General features: G+C 39.3%; 1 protein-coding gene across 1 annotated transcript in view; it reads right to left on the reverse strand.

Annotated features, from left to right (window-relative positions):
* The window catches only part of NCOA2 (nuclear receptor coactivator 2), a 198,722-nt gene that overhangs the window by 15,708 nt on the left and 165,730 nt on the right, over nt 1-17,284 (reverse strand). Inside the window, 8 exon segments of the mRNA XM_050708727.1 lie at nt 352-529; nt 2,252-2,492; nt 3,033-3,110; nt 5,199-5,477; nt 7,509-7,674; nt 12,260-12,389; nt 13,052-13,267; nt 15,297-15,506. Of these exon segments, the coding sequence (XP_050564684.1) occupies nt 352-529; nt 2,252-2,492; nt 3,033-3,110; nt 5,199-5,477; nt 7,509-7,674; nt 12,260-12,389; nt 13,052-13,267; nt 15,297-15,506 (1,498 nt within the window).

Here is a 17,284-nt window from a genome sequence, read left to right on the forward strand (position 1 = left end):
GGAGCACAACATTTAAATCATATGCAGAAGAAATGCATCCACACAAACGTTAGGAGCTGGAGCTCACTGTGCAATGCAGTTGCTTCTTAAGGACATACAGTGTTTCATCAGTTATCACAGACAAAGCAATGCATTGTGTGGATGCACGTCTTTTAGCTATGCACTCACTTGGCCTTGTATGAAGACTGTATTTAAATCAATTCGTCAAGCCAAATTGAAAAGAAATCTCTCTTAGGATAGACAGTTAACAGCAAAGAAATACATATAAACAACCCCATAAATAAATGGAGACCATATGAGCACATAGACCCACTAGTCTGTGTGCTCATTTTTGTTTTGTTCTGGATTTACCTGTTTCCACCCATATTCCCTTGTGCCCACCCATTCATCTCCGTGGAGGACTGATAGGCAGGATTAGCCTGAGACTGCTGAATCATGGGGCTTTGAGTATGAGCTAGTCTTGGGGACATCAGTGGACTCTGAGGAGTGGTGGCCCCTGTGAAGCCTGGATCGGGCTGCTGACTAATACCTAAAGAACAAAAAGAGAAATTTAGCCACTGTACACTCAAAGCTAAAAGATAAACAAACAAACAATAGCTCAAATGTGCAGACATTTCTGTACAGTTCTGCTTATATCACCTGGAACCTATATAACCTTGTGTCTTAATGTAGGACCTAGATTAAAAGCAAGACATCATAAACTAAATACTACACATATAACTTTAACATTTTTTTAACTTGAGTATGTTGGCTACTTGTGTGTCATAACTATACAAGCAGTCTCTTCTCACTAAAGATCACAAACAAAAACACTGTTAAGTGATATATAAATATATACATATATATTTAACAGAAACTGCATTCAAATCAACAAACAAACAAACAGTTTGCTTCTGCCTATAAGTCCATTTTTGCAAAAGAAGTCACCACCTTTTAACACTCAGGCTATAATTTTCAAGTTTTTCTAAAGTTCCTAGAGCCTTAGTATCTTGATTTCCATGTCCATGCAAAAACACAAAATGCCATTTTGTGCAAGGACTTAATCGTTTTGTAAAATAAAAAAAATCTAGATATACAGAAAACAATTTAAGCTGTAAAATACCAATTAAATGAAGAAATTTTGTTTTAAACCAAGTCATTTTGGTCTTAAGTTTATCAGCAATAGCATACACCACAGCAACAATCCACTCTTACTGCTGGTGGTATGAATCAGGTTGTATGAAATCAATTCCTATATTTGCTGTCTGCATGACTTAACTTCTCTGTATTTCAGTCTATGTCATAAAAGGAGAATAATTTAATGTCCCTTTGTTTTCATAGAGCAATTACAAATTTGTGGAGGGAAGGTGCTGTTACAATTTAGAATATGGTGTAAAGGATACCAGACCAGAATAGATAGCAAATTTAGAATTGAGTGGAAATAATTTGCTTTGGTTTTATCAGCAGAATTTCATATTATTCATATTTATCAACATTTCATGTTATTCAATATAATGTAACATAACTTTTATAATTCTTAGAAATAAAATCAAGAAGGTCTTTAAAAATAACTGCGTGGAGGTCTAACTTACAAAGCAGTATGCAGTTTTGTAAAGCATACAAACCAAATGGTATTAGCTATCATATTACAAACAGGTTTAAGGATGGTGAAGAAAGTTTCTTATCAGAAACGAATTTTTATTATTTAAGCTCAACAATTACTTGTTAATTTTACGTTAAAATGTACACACAAAGGACTGGCAAGAATTGGAAAGAATATATTTAAGCAATATTTTATTACTAAAATGTAAAAAAAATCCCTACCAACATAAGAATGATTTAAAAGGATCAGCTTGTCTTCTGATCACTTTATGTGGTTTGCCAATATTAATTCACATTTTTTTCTTCATTTGCACTTTTACTTATATATTGATTTGTTTAGTCAAAATTCAGGGTCTATCAAGCTAGTACACATATGTATATGTGTACATGTGTGCATATATCTATATGTGCACATATCTATGCATATAAGCAAACACACATGTTGAACATTTCTGCTATTGCTCAAGAAAGAAGCAGTCCTCAGAGAATCCGTGGTACTTGAGCTAGGGAAGTGGAAAGTAACGTGTCGCATTCAAGGACTCCCAAGAGGCCTAAACCTCCACGCTTCCCATCTTTCCTTGGGAGCCAGACAAAGGGTTGTGCGATCGGAGCCTGGGGGAGAAAGGACGGAAAGGACTGCCAAAATAACCAGGGAAGGTAGAACCAGTACCGTAGTTTGGAGGAAACGGAAACTGCTGTGCGTTTGCCTGCGGGATCCGCGGATTGCTCATGGTTGCTGGTATGCCACCGGCGGCCACCATGCTCGGGGTCATGCTCAAGCCCTGCCCTCGCATCATCAGTGTCCGCTGCTGCACCTGCTGCTGCTGCTGCTGCTGCATCTGCCGCTGCCGCAAGTGCTGGCTCAGGATCTCCCGCTGCCTCTGTGCCAGCATCTGCGCATTGATGGGGCCCTGGAGGGAGAACCACCGCCACCTATCAATAAATCCTGCAAAGGCAACCTGACCTGCAGAGGCATCGCCACTGAAGCAATCGGGAAGATCCCAGCTTTTTGTTTTCTTCCCCACCACACACCTAACAATAATATTAAACGGGGGAAAAGAATCCTGTTAATAATTCTGCTGGGAAAGATTTCCAACAGTGAAAGTGTCACTAACAGAAATAATAACAGCATTTAATGTTGTAGCAATTTTTAATTGCAAATAGAGTAGCTCATTTTAAAAAATGCATCTTTAGTAAATGAGAAGCCTGGTTAAAAATGCAGTTATATCTATTTCTAGTAAATAACTACCCACCTTATGTAAATATGAGACTCTCAGAAATAAAACAGCAAAATACTTATCATTTAGACTGCATTATTAGTATTCAAGCTTTAACATTTGTTGTATGTATTAACAATATCACATTACCACTGTAGTTTAGACTAATTTGAGGGAGAAACAGGAAAATAAAGTTTGTTATTATTATTTTTTTTTAAGTAATGTTTTCCTCACCTGTGTTGGCACTCCAGGTCTCAATGACAGATTCATGTTGGAGACACTACTGATCTGATTTATCAGTGGCTGCCGATTCTAAAGAGATAAAAAAAAAAAAAAAAGGAGAGAGCAGTTCTTAGAAGGAAAAAAAAAAAAAAAGGAGATTTTATATACAGAAGCATAAACATCTTCCCAATCAGTGGGTTTGAGGACCTAGCTGTACAGATACAAGCAGGTACTAGTTTTCCTTCTGGTCCTGTTGTCATTCACAGAATCCTACTTCAGAAGGAGGCAATAGATGATACACAAACAACTACACAAACACTAAGCCATTTTCCAAACACTGTCTTTATGATTCCTACCCTTTTTCAGTTTGGGACTGGACTGTTGAGGTTTACTCTGAATTAGACCTTAAAGCAGAAATCATGGAATCCTAGAATATCCTGAGTTGGAAGGGACCCACAAGGATCATCAAAGTCCAACTCCTGGCTCTGCACAGGACCACCCAAAAAACAGACCAGTGTGTCTGCAAGCATTGTCCAAATGCTTCTTCAACTCCGGCAGCTCGGTGCCATGACCACTGCCCTGGGGAGCCTGTCCCAGCGCCCGACCACCCTCTGGGTGCAGAACCTTTCCCTAACACCCAGCCTGACCCTCCCCTGTCCCAGCTCCATGCCGTTCCCTCGGGTCCTGTCGCTGTCCCCAGAGAGCAGAGCTCAGCACCTGTCCCTCCGCTCCCCTCGTGAGGGAGCTGCAGGCCGCCATGAGGCCTCCCCTCAGCCTGCTCTGCTCTGGGCTAAGCAAACCAAGGGACCTCAGCCGCTCCTCATACATCTTGCCCTCTAAAGCCTTGACCATTTTTGTAGCCTTCATTTGGAAGCTCTCTTTCTCACCAGCCTGATGTAACCCCATTTACGGTAAGCCTTTGAGCCTGACCCATCGGCCAATTGTTCACCCACTGTATTATGTTTTCATCTAGCTATATGCTGTACATTTTGTCCAGAAGGATACCGTGAGAAACAGTATTGAAAGCTTTACTGAAATCCAAAAAGATTACATCAACTGTCTTCCTTTGGTCAACTAGTTGGGTGACCTTGTCTTAAATGAAAATTAAGTTTATTAAGCAGAACTTCCCCTCGTGAACCTGTGTTGGCTATGAACAGTGACCACATTGTCCTTCAGGTGTTTTTCAATAACTCCCAGAATATTTTTCTCCATAAATTTACCAGACACTGAAGTGAGACTGAAGTGAGACTGTCAGGCCTATAATTATCAGAGTCTTCTTTCTTGTTCTTCCAGAAAATTAGAACATTTGCCAGCTTCCAGTTAACTGGGACTGACTGAGCTTTGGCCACACAAAGTTTCTCCTTACAGAGGTGAGCAGCATCCCTGTAGTCCTCCCATGTCTCCTAACCTCACTTCCAGCGGCTGTACACTTTCTTTTTTTTCCACTTAAGCTCTAGAAGAAGATCCCTGCTCAGCCAAGCTGACCTTCTGCCCCACCTGCTTGACTTATGACATTTTGGAATTGCTTGTTCATGTGCTCTTAGGAGGTGGTACTTCAAAATTGACCAGCACTGATGATTTTTCTTCACAGAACGTTAGGGATTGGAAGGGACCTTGAAAGATCATCTAGTCCAATCCTCCTGCTGGAGCAGGAACACCTAGATCTTCCTCCACTAAAAGCATTAGTATCTTTTTGTAACACTCCAAACCTATATATTTAAAAACGAAACAAGAAAAATGATCCTCAAAAGTAGATCAAGGCAAAAAAAAAAAAAAAGAGAATGATAAAAAGAGAGAATGTATGTAATATCTTACCAATGTAGGATGCAATAGATGATGAATGTAGATTACTGGAGGAGTCAAGATATAATAAACAGAAAAAGACCTATGCAACAAAAGGCTCAACAAAAGTGTCAGACAGGCTTAAATACTGGGCACAACCTTGTACAATATTATAGACAGAGTAAAGGAAAGCAGCAAAAAAGATCAAAAAAAGATAAAGTGAAAGGTCAAACCTCATCAAACCTCATTATGGCTAGTGTTTTTAGTTTAAAAGTGGGATTAGACTCTAATGAAGGAGTACACACTTGAACTGTCCTGAGCAAGCTGATGGTCAACAAGTGTGACCCAAGCAAGGTGCCCTCACCCACATTTAGCCCTGCTGGGGCGGCGATGTACCTGCTGTGCCTGGAGCCTGTGTTGCAGCTGGAGCCGCAGCTGGTTGGGCTGGCTCTGGACGATGCTGGCAGGACGGAGGCCGGGACGGGGCTGCATGCGCAGGGCAGCATAGCTGGGACGCTGCCCCATGGGGTGGAAGCTGGGGTCCTGCATGGGTGCGTAGCTGCCCTGTGCCATCTGAGCCTGAGCTGCGTACTGCTGGGAGAAAACCGGAGCCTTCTGCTCCATCAGGATGCCCGACTCCTGGCCAGGGAAAGTCTCTGGATCGACAGCCTGGCTCTGCAGAAATACAGGAACAATACAAGTGGTTGGTGGGACGTGATTTTTCATAGGATTATATGAGACTACTGCCACCCTGCAAAAACATCGTTTCAGAATATGAACATTTTTACATATAACATGATGTAAATTTTCTCTATTATTTTTTCTTTATATTATTACATTTCTTTATTCTTAAAAAAAAAGTAGAATTGTATTTTGGAGTAATAAAACATTCATGAAGACAAATTCCCCTTCCCTTCCCTTCCCTTCCCTTCCCTTCCCTTCCCTTCCCTTCCCTTCCCTTCCCTTCCCTTCCCTTCCCTTCCCTTCCCTTCCCTTCCCTTCCCTTCCCTCAAAGACCCACATTCTTTGTAGTGTTCTTAACATAGCCTTTTTATCATTGTTAACGAATACAAACCTGAAATGACAAATTCTGTAATAAAATCTATAAATAAAGTTTTGCCAGGATATTTTGCCATTGAATCAGAGACAAATTCAAAGACATTACAACTGAATCAGGATATGAAAGTAAATTTTTATCAATTTCTTTAAACAACATAATGACTTGAAATAAAGATGCCTAAAACCATTACAGAAGCTAATGTGAATAAAGTGCCTAATTCTTTCAGGGCACTTTTGCACAAACTGATTACTGTTAGCATAAAAAAGCTAACGCAATTCTAAACTCTATTCTAGATGCCTCCTAATATTTGCTTTAGCCAGAATAACTTTATAGCTTATTCCACACTGACCTTGGAAATCAATTTAATCTAAATTTCAGTGCCCTCTTGAAAGAAAGAATTTAAGCTCCTGTAAAATGTTTGATGGGTATTTTTAGAACATTCTAAAATGTGACAGTTCTCTTATCTGCAAAACTCTTTAAATGTTCCCACTGAGATATTAATTAAGTAGAAATATATTTAACACTAGGTTTGAAATAAAACATTATTCATTGGGGGATGGTAGTCCAAAAGCTATATAATAGTGCACGGAACTTTCACACTGCAAAACTGAAGTTCACCAATAAATTATATCTCCATCATAACACTTCACTGAGCTTTGTGTTGTACCAAATAGTCTTGGGGATAGTTTTCACATGTCCAGTATTTCATTGGTCCTATTTCATAGTTACAGATGGTGCATGGATGTGAAGAGATAAAAGTAGTATCTAAAATGCAGAGCTAGTTCAGAAGTTATCCCCAGGATGCTGATGAGTGCCAGGAAATGAAATGAGTATTCTAGGCTTGTCTGAGAATATTAAATCATCATATAGGTGCATATGGCTGTTTTGGAAATACAATTCTGATGTCAGAAACATCAAGCACTAGCTTTTCTCCAAAACCTTTTTAATTCTTCTAAATACATTTTTGCACCATAAAGAACTGAAATGGACCAGAACCAAAGGAAAGCTAATAAAAAAGAATGGTGGTAGAAAAAAAAATCAAACAAATTAATGCTGCTAAAAATAGAAAAAATGTTCCTATTTAAAAAAAAAAAATAGATTTAAGTGCTTGGAATGAAACTCATTCTTTAGCTCACATTAGTCAACAAAGAAAAACTGTGGGTGAAATTACAGTTTTACTTATCCGAAAGCTTGCTGCCACCATAATACAAAGGTCTTGTACAAAATCTTGCTCCTCTGTTCCTAGGTCTACATATTCTTTTTTAATTCTTTCCCATGCCCTATTTCTGGCCAAGATCTTACCTTTCTCCCACACAAAGTTGTTCCTCTGATCACCAGATAAGGAGAAGCCTGTTCATTTTTCAGTTTTGGTCAGTTTAGTTGTATAAAGCAAACTGGCTCAGCAAAGGTCAGAAGAAGCAGAGCTAGGCGAGGGTGGCAGGGAAGGAAGTATAAAGCTGGGGCCGAAGCAAGATTTTTCAGGTGACATCAAGCTGTTAGAATGACTCCCACTAAAATACATAACTCCATCTTAGCTTGTAAGAAGTGTATTGTAATTCTCTTCTTCAACACACATTAAACCTCCACTTAGACAACATGTCCTTTAACCACAATACCTAATATATGCAATGTAATGTCCACTATACCTGGCTAACCAGTTCTGGTATTCCCAGAGCTCTGTCGATTTCTTCTAAACCATCAAAATTCCTTAGTGCCATATAAAGCTGATCCAGGAGAGCACCCTCATCAGTTGGCGACTCTGATGAAGGATGATTACACAAGAGATCATCTGGTGAGCTGCCAAATGGTTGCCTGTGAAAACATGAATACAGCGATGGTAAACAGATGTTGGAAAGCAAGAAATAATATCAGAGGATTAGTAGTCAAATTGAACTAACAAGTGGAGACACAAATTACTTTAATAGCTGTCTATTTTGTTTAGAAACCTATTCTGGATTAAAGTTATGCTTCCCAAAGAAATAGTTAAATAGCATGATTAATGCCTGTCAAGACCCTTCAAGCTCTGTGTATCTGACAAGCAAGCAAATATACCGAAGACATGTCTGAGTACTGATTTCATATTTACAGAGAGGAGCATATCAGCATGGAAGTCAGTACAGAATATATTCATTGAACACAGATTAAACTTTTTTTTTTTAAAGCTAACCGTACCTTTGAATTGTAAATGTTAGATTAAGTATACTGTTACAAGTAGAGAAAGCATTCATTTTCATAGATACTCTTAACTGGTTGTCTAGTAAGCTAAGCAAACTTAAAGGGTCATATTGGGGGTCCAAGGACTGCCTGAGCTCTCACAGGCCGAACATCTGGAAGAGCTATCCAGAAGCATGAAAGAGCAGGAAGAAAAGGACATTCCCCTTTTGGTTTGCAGCAAACCACTTATCAACTCAGCACATCTGACGGAATTGTACACTTGGGTACCAGTTTATGTACTTGGTTATATGCCTCAGAAAAGCATCAGCAAGAATTTGGATACTGCCAGGCTGAGTGTGCTGCCCTAATAATGCTGCGTACCTCACCCCTGAATTCGTATGCAAAGCACGCTCACTTTCAAAGGCAGAATAAAGGTTTATTCCAAACCCAAAGGACAAAACTTACCAAGAAATAAACTAAATCTGATGTGAAACCTTATCAGCAGACGAAGGACATGTTTTTGTTTTGCACAGTTCACACACAAGCCCTACTTCACATACAATACTACAAGACTACAAGAGAAAATATAGAGCAAAGCATTCTGCAAGCAAGGGCAGCTACTATGTGCGCATCATGGTAGAATTCCTTTCCAGATAATTACTCAGGGAAAACAAAAGCTGTCACACGTGGAGGGAGGAAAAAGCTCTATATGTGAACCCTTTTTATCTGCTTGTTTGGAAAAACAAAAAAACATGTTTATGTAGTTAGTTTCCATAATGAGATATATGGTTACCATGGAAGTAAAATCTCTATGCCAAAGCTCAGCAGAAGGGAGGAGATACATCATTAGGCTATACACCTAAAAAGCCCCAGAAGACAGTAAACAAGAAAACTAATAAAATTATATTATTTTTAACTAGATCCCAGACAGTAAAATATAAGTATGTATATATATGATGTACCTTTAAGACACTGCAAAATTGTTAATCTGTCTCATATATAGAAAAGTTTCTACAACTCTCACGGACAGTATTATAAATCAGCAAAGTGGAAGAGCAAAAACAATTCTTCAGTCAAATTGCTTAGAAAAGTTAAAGATGACTTATAAATATGATCTGGAAACACAGACAATTAATGGGGCTAGCAAAACAAAACAAAATGACAAACAAACAAACAAACAAACAACAACTTCCCAAAATTGTAAATGGGCATCAATAAATATAATAAGAAAGTGTTTAAAGCATTTGTCAGGTTCTGTACATTAACCAATGACAATTACTTTTTCTTCTTTCTTTTCAATTTCTTTTATATACCGGAATGATAACATTTAATTTTTGTCTAAACAAATTATTTTAACTCACATTTTGACTTTGTAACAAGTTACATTATATAATACTCAAGGAAACAATTAGATACCAGGCATTAATCCAATAAGAAGCACCAAACAATTCATCACCTCTACTTGGGGGCTATCAGATGCAGTGCAATGGGATTTTTTTTCTTTCCACCACCTCTAACTATAAGGAAATTATGAGAAATGCAGAAGTAACAAAACTGGAGAATTACCTGCCTGGCTTGTTGTATTGGGTTTACATGGCAAGGTTTTGGTAGCAGGAGGACTACAGGGGTGGTCTCTATGAGCAGAGCCCAGCAGCTGCCCCATGTCAGATCAGAGCCAGCTCCAGCCGGCTCCAAACGGGACCTGCTGCTGGCCAGAGCTGAGCCAAGGACTGAGGCTGGTTTGGCCTCTGGGAGAGCAGATTGAAGGAAGAGGGGAAAAAAAACTGCTGTGCAACAGCAGCTGGGAAAGAGGAGTGAGAAGCAGCCCTGCAGCCCCCCAGGTGAGTGCAGCAGGAGGTGCTCCAGGCAGGCAGCAGCAGTTCCCCCTGCGGCCTGTGGAGAGGCCCCTGGTGGAGCAGGCTGTCCCCCTGCAGCCCATGGGTCCCACATGGAGCAGATCTCCACGCTGCAGCCCCTGGAGGAGCCCCCGGTGGAGCAGGTGGATGTGGCCTGGAGGAGGCTGTGGCCCATGGAGAGCCCCCGCAGGAGCAGGCCCCGGGCCGGAGCTGCAGCGCGTGGAGAGGAGCCCACGCAGGAGCAGGGGGTCTGGGGGGAGCTGCCGCCCGTGGGGGACCCGTGCTGGAGCAGTTTGCTCCTGGGGGATGGATGGACCCCGTGGTACGGAGCCATGTGGGAGCAGTTCTTGAGGAGCTGCTGCCTGTGGGAAGCCCACATACAATCAATGCTTGGGGGGAGGAGGTGGAAGTATGTGGATGGGGGAAGGTGTTTGTAGTTTTTTTTGTTGTTGTTTGTTTGCTTATCACTGTTCTAGCTTGTTGTTAGTAATAGGTCATAAATTTTATTAATCTTCCTATGCTGAGACTGTTTTGCCCGTCACAGTAACTGTTGAGTGATCTCCGTGTCCTTATCACAACCCTTGAGCCTTTTACATTTTATTTTCTCCCCCTTTCCCTTTGAGGAGGGGGAGTGAGAGAGCAGTTGTGGTGGAGCTCGGCAGCCCAGCAGGGTAAAACCACTACACTTGCTGATTGTCCTGGTTTCAGTTAGGACAGAGTTAATTTTCCTCCCAGTAGCTGGTAGGGTGCTATGTTTTGGATTAGGATGAGAAGAGCGCTGATAACATGCTGATGTTTTAATTGTTGTAGAGCAGTGCTTACACCAAGCCAAGGACTTTTCAGCTTCTCGCTCTGTCCTGCTAGCGAGCAGGCTAGGGGATGCAGCAGGAGCTGGGAGGGGACAGACCCAGGACAGCTGACCCAAACTGGCCAAAGGGGTATTCCATACCATCTGACATCATGCTGAACAATATATAGGGGTGGCTAGCCGGGGTGGGGGGGCCGGCTGCTCGGGGATAGGCTGGGCATCGGTCAGCGGGTGGTGAGCAATTGCATTGTGCATCACTTGTTCCGTACACATTATTAATACTATTATTATTATTATTGTTATTATTATTTTCCTGTCTTAATAAACTGTCTTTATCTCAACTCACAGGCTTCACTTTCCCATTTCTCTCGCCCATCCCGGAGAGGGAGGGGGGAGGGTGAGCGAATGGCTGTGTGGTGCTTAGCTGCCAGCCGGGCTAAACCACAACACTGATCACGATATGTGGCCCTGTATTTTATCTTAGGGTATCAGTATAAAAGTGAGTAAGTTATGTCAACAGTGCTTTCGGCATATGGACACCCTACCAGAGAGCAAATTAGCATGAAACATTTTGAAAAACTGGAAAAAATTAGAAAAGTAACAGAGAATATGCCACACAGTTAAATTTATGTAGTAATATTTTAGAACATCCTTTTGGAAAGAGAATTAAGATAACTTAGTCAGAAAATTAAACTTCCTTCAAACAAACTTTTTCCAGCTGCTTCCTCCTCATTTCCTTTTCAGCACTCCTATCTGCTACTGGAAAAGATATCCCAACTCACGAATTCAAAACATCTCAACATTTCTTCTTTATTTGTCTGTCCATTTTGTATCACATATACAGTACGTATCTCTCTAATTTAAGCTGCAAACTTTTTGAAGACATACATGTCTTTTTAGACAAGCATGCACTGCTTGTCATAGGTGTGACATTATTTAAAAGGCATAATAATAAACAAAGTTAGCATTTTACATGTAGGCTAAAATAAACTGTGATTAAACAGTGGTGGTTCTGGTTACCTGAGAAAGAACTAACCTCATGCAAGAGACAGCCTCCATTTCACTCCATTTTTCTTCCCTCACCTTTTACAGAATTTAGGTCAATTAAAAAAACCCAAATAAGAGAGGCGTTGATGAAGTCCTGCACTACTAAAAACACTACCCCAAGGCAGGAAAAGACAGCTATGTTGTAAATACAAAGGCTCTGGCATTTTTCCACACTGAGTTTTAAATACTTTGTATGTACTTCACAGCACTATGCACTGTTAACAAGAATACCACCCAAACCAGACAGAATCATGCCCATATTCATGTATGAGAAGTGAAATTGATGAAACTATCTGCAGCACTGGCAGCATTCACTGTTACGCAGAACTTTCAATTCCTCCAACACATTAAATGGCAAGGAGAGCATTTTTAAGTGTTACCAGAACACATAGTACATTTCATGAGCATAAAATACTACAAGTGTTAAATTGATATGCATATGGTGAGTATTTTACATAGGACTTTACTTCCACGAGACATATATACAGGCCTGTAATCTCTCTCCATGTTTTGATGCATCACTAAGACTTACCTGTTCTGACCACCAAAAGTTGCCTGGTCAATAGGCAAGATGCTGTCTGGCCATGGTGCGGTCTGATTTGGAGGGGCCTGTTGTTGGCTGTACTGAGGTCCTCCTATGTTCATCTCCAATTCAGATGGCCCTAACCAAGGAAAAATAATGACATAAATTTTTCTACTTTCATGTTAATCCTTTACATTGAATTACCTATGTTACAATAAAAACATCAAAAACATTAAGAGTTGAGTAACGTTACACTTAAAAGCACTGTGATTTTTGGGGGGTTAAATATCACTTTTAAAATTAGAACAAGTAATGTAAGAACTGTGAAAGGATTCAAAACCATAAAACAGCAAACATGACATCACAGATGCAAAAAAAATTGTAAGAAAAGCATTAAAAAAGGCAGTAGGTAAAGTCAGTATCATAACAGGAATGTACTTGCTTTGGAACTGGTCAAATACAATGACAATATTCACAACATTTCCTCTTTAAAAAATCCACAGTCTTTAATGAGCAAGAGCAAATTCATATCCTCTTTCTTAGGAAATTCATACCACTATGGAGTTCAAGTGTATCAGGAACTGTTCCTATCAACACATGCATTAAAATTAACATTTTACGCACCTTCCTTCCTAGTCCCACAGGAAGCTTTCACTGTGGAATAGAGTTCTCATCAAATCTATAATTGAAGTAAGACTTTTTTTTTCTTTCTTTTTTTCTTTTTCTTTCTGCCTTATCTTTGACAATGCAGTGCATGCAAAAATTCCCAACTCCACAAACTCCACATACGTGCAGACTTACCCATATTCATGACCTGAGATGGAAGCATCTGCCTTGGGCCAGGCTGGTTGCTGGGTCTCAAGGGGATGCTGGCTGTGGGGTTGCGGATCATGCCTGCTTGCACTGGCCTGTTCATGGCACTAGCGGTGGGTGCACAAGTTACCCTCACAGCAGAAGCCTGGCTTCCCCAGTCTCCAGATGTCATGGCAGGTCGTGGGGCATTGCTGCTGATCATTCCTGCACAAAAGCCAGACAGATTCAGGTGCAGGAACATGACTCAGAGCAGCTTTAGCATTGCAATTGGCTGATGAGCTGAATTTTTAGAGATGAAAATGCAGCAGTTTCACTCAAAGCACATTGTATCACAACTACTTGTCCAGATGTGCAAGGCTACAGAATGATGCCTTACACTGCTTAGTCAAGGCAGTGGAGATTATTATACATTTCGCATGAGGAAGATCCTTTTATCATTTCTGAAACATTGTTGAGAGTAAGTGTTCCCACGTGTAGTCTGCAACAGGTGCTGAGGGTGTGTGGATAGCCCTAACTTCCTTCCTCAGGAAATGAATCACGTTTGCTGATGTGTGTGTCAGTGCTTTACTTTCCAAGTGCTAAGTGAGAATGAAGACTTGAGTACCAACATGTTATCACTACACATGCTTACAAGTTAGAAGGATTAAATTTAAATTCGCATTCTGCAAACATCTTTTGGTAAGTCCTTTCATTCATAGCCTACAGCCTTCTTAGCTTCAAGGCTTACCCAAGATAATCTTGAACCAATATACAGCGCAGGGAAATTACTCACAGGAACTTTCCGATAGATGCTGAAGTTCATTACCGTTATTTTAGGGGAAGTCCTCCTACATCTACTGTAAACAACTGATACAGTTTATTTACATTTGGAATATACACAGTACTACACTCTGACAGTATTAAAACAAACAAACAACAAACAAAAATCCACACATGTAAAAAACAATAAAACAATGCACACACCCACAGACATATATTCATACCATCTATACATTTTGATTTTATACAGTCTAGAGAGCAGATAAAACATGAATTTCAGATTGGATTACTGCTCTCTCCAGTTGCATTTTGCAACATCCTTAAATGAATGCTAAAAGTCAGTCAAATAAATATTATTCATTAGTTCAATTATTCGATATATAAGCAAGGAGAAAAACCCTCTGAAGAGGGTAATTGCTTCATCCGCTGTGCAAAATTTGCTTCAATATTACATCCTCAGGTTTGTTCTGTTTGTGTACATATTCTATCAGCTGAAATATGTGGTGTGCTAGAGCAAATGGCAGGAACACAGATAGTACTTGCTAACTTGTATACATAAGATGAATAACATCCTCAAATATGTATACAGAAGATGAAAGTAATAGGGCACTTGAAAGACTGCAAGTTGACCTCTAACCTACTTAAATAACATATTTCAGAGTCTGTCACTACATCTTTCTTTTTTAGCGTTGATGCAAACTAAATGTAAAATTTTGGGAGTGAGTAGCTAGCTGAAAGGACTTAATATACCCATTTACTCAGCTTTCTTAGCAGTTGTTTCACACTTGAACAGTCTTGGACTATGTACTAGTTGAAATAAGTCAGTCAGTCAGACTTATCTTATGAAACCCCCTCCAGTAGTTTCATACAGTATTAAGACAACATGAAGAAATCAATGCACTGCAGACCAGAGACAATCCAGGACAAGGGGTAATACCATTACAAGATCTGATGGTTCCTGAAAAGTTTATGTTTCAGCAAATGACAAAAGCATTAGATTTTCTTTCAGTTAAAATGATAATTAAGGCTACTAAGTCAAGGATAACTGAGGGCAACAGCAGGGTCAGATACACATCATAAGGGCAACAGTAGTGTCCACAATTTTGTTTTTGAAAGGACCTGCACAAAGAAGTGGAATGCTTCATTTATTTACTTTCTTGAGGCAGAAAGATTTGATTTTTACCTAAGCCTCAGCTGAATCTTGAACATTGATGTGAACAGACTCTAACTGCCAATACAATGTGTGCATCTAGAAATATTAAGGGAAGTGAAAAGTAGTGCAAAAAGAGCATGCCTAAAAATATGCAGAAAGTTCAAAGTAGATATGCCAATAAGTAACAGCACACTACAAATATTTTTTTTTCCAGACTGTTTGTACACATATGTTCTGTACTTGTTAATAACCCCAACATTAAGTTACTTGTGATGTAGTCTGTTATTCAAGCACATTAAAACAAACAGAAAGACTTCTTACCTGTGCTACTGTTTCCTAAAGTTCCTTGACTTCCTATCATCCCTTCATTCCTGCCCATCAGTCCCGGCTGAGGTATTACTGGGTATGGGCTACTCGTCCTTATGGGTGGGAAAGCTCCTGCACCTGTTGGGTTCTGCAGTGTGATGTCAAGTGGTAAATTCTGGTTTGGTAATAACCTGCCCAGTTGCCCTGCTCGTGGGTTATTAAAAGCTAGACAGGAGGAGCAAACAAAAAACAAAGTTACAAGAATGGAAACTTCACTCGTTAAAAAAAAAAAAAAAAAAAAAAAAGGAACCCAAACACACTTTAAGCTCTTGGGCTGAGCTATTTATTTAATGCTCCATTCTATATCAGTCTGAGAAACATCCCTTCTTGACATTTTCATGTAACTTTCAAAATGGAACTTTCTGACACTGAAACAGCTATGACATATGTTTTTAAAAACTTAAATGATGCAATTTAACTTACAGAAGAGACACTTCAGGAAAACATACCACTGTGTGATGTGCATACTACTGCCAGTTAATCTCATACCTAGTAGAACTGTAACTGTGTACAGATGTCATCCTGAGGCAGATTGTAAGGAATTATCTCAGTCTTGAAAGTTATCTAGCATAAGCTGTGTCCTTGAAGAAGTTACCAAAATTAAAGGCAGGTTGAGTCTGTATCAGATCCTGTAGCACTGTTTCTACATCTCATTCCTATTTTTTAAAACATATTTTTGTCATTAATAGAAATAAATACTTTTAATGATTCAGCAACAAAGAATAAATGGTCCAGATTTAGATCTATAACACCATAATGTTCTGGTAAACAGAACTGTGCTTGATGGTTACTGTCATCTTTATATAACTATTTTCTTCTGTTGAGATGTTCTGTGCTCTTAAAATCAGTCTCTGTAAAGAAAACTGAAGACTGTCTTACAAAAATGAGTTTCAGAACTTGATTGGCAAACATCTGTTTCAGCTGGTCTTTGGAAAATGTTCAAATGCATGAAACTATCTCCTATATTCACAAGCAGTTCTCAAACGTCAGCTAAACACTGACCATGTGCCTATATGACTCCATTTCCATTTATATCAAAAAATACATATATACACATTAACCATTTTTGTAAAGTTCTTATTTGCAATAATTTATGATAGCTTCCACTAGGAGAGTTTCTGACTGAACAGCAAGGCGACTTCTGCATTTTTAAGTTCACCACATTAGAAAGGATTCAAAGAACTTCTTTCTTATTTTAGATCAAAGTAGTAGTGATACTTCTGAATTTGAGAACTTAGACAAGGTTTATTAATCTTGTTTATAAGTATGGAAACATCTTTTTTACAAAGGTCTCTGTTTTTCTTCTTATTCTGTGAAACCAAATTATAGGAATTCTCTCTACATATATAAATTTTCTGTTAGGTGAATTTGCTTGTATGTACGTAGAAGGAATAAATTACATCACATACACCTAATTCCTAACCATGACATCAAAATTTTGTCTTCACTGTCTGTTCAGACAAGCAAACAAAACTTACTTAGGAGACAAAAATGACTTTCCCAAGTTTAGGGGCACCCTAAAGTCTTGGATTTATCCAAAGCTTATCACTATAGATAATTTCAGAACCGTTTTCCCCAGTAGTTTGAAAAATCACATAGATGAGCAACTTATTGTTATAGGGGTAGCTTTGAAAGCAATCACTGGCACTACAAAAAGGAAAGCTGGAAGTGCAGCACAAAATAACAACATGGATGATGAGACGTGATGGTGCTCTACTGTTGGTCAGGATAGGACTGAAGGAGTCTCTCTGTCCCCCAGGCAACAAATTCTAAGAATCTGGCAAATCTAACAGCTTTCAACAATTAAAAAACATCTTTAACAGGTCAAAGTATTTAAAGTATTTTCATGTAAAACCTTTACATGAAAGGTAATTATTTCCTTGGGGGAAAAAAAAAAAGAATGAAATTGTATATGATTTGACATTCATTCTACATCGCTTTTC

The sequence above is a fragment of the Cygnus atratus genome, chromosome 2 (genome assembly GCF_013377495.2).
Source record: "Cygnus atratus isolate AKBS03 ecotype Queensland, Australia chromosome 2, CAtr_DNAZoo_HiC_assembly, whole genome shotgun sequence".
In the NCBI taxonomy this organism is placed as follows: Eukaryota; Metazoa; Chordata; class Aves; order Anseriformes; family Anatidae; genus Cygnus; species Cygnus atratus.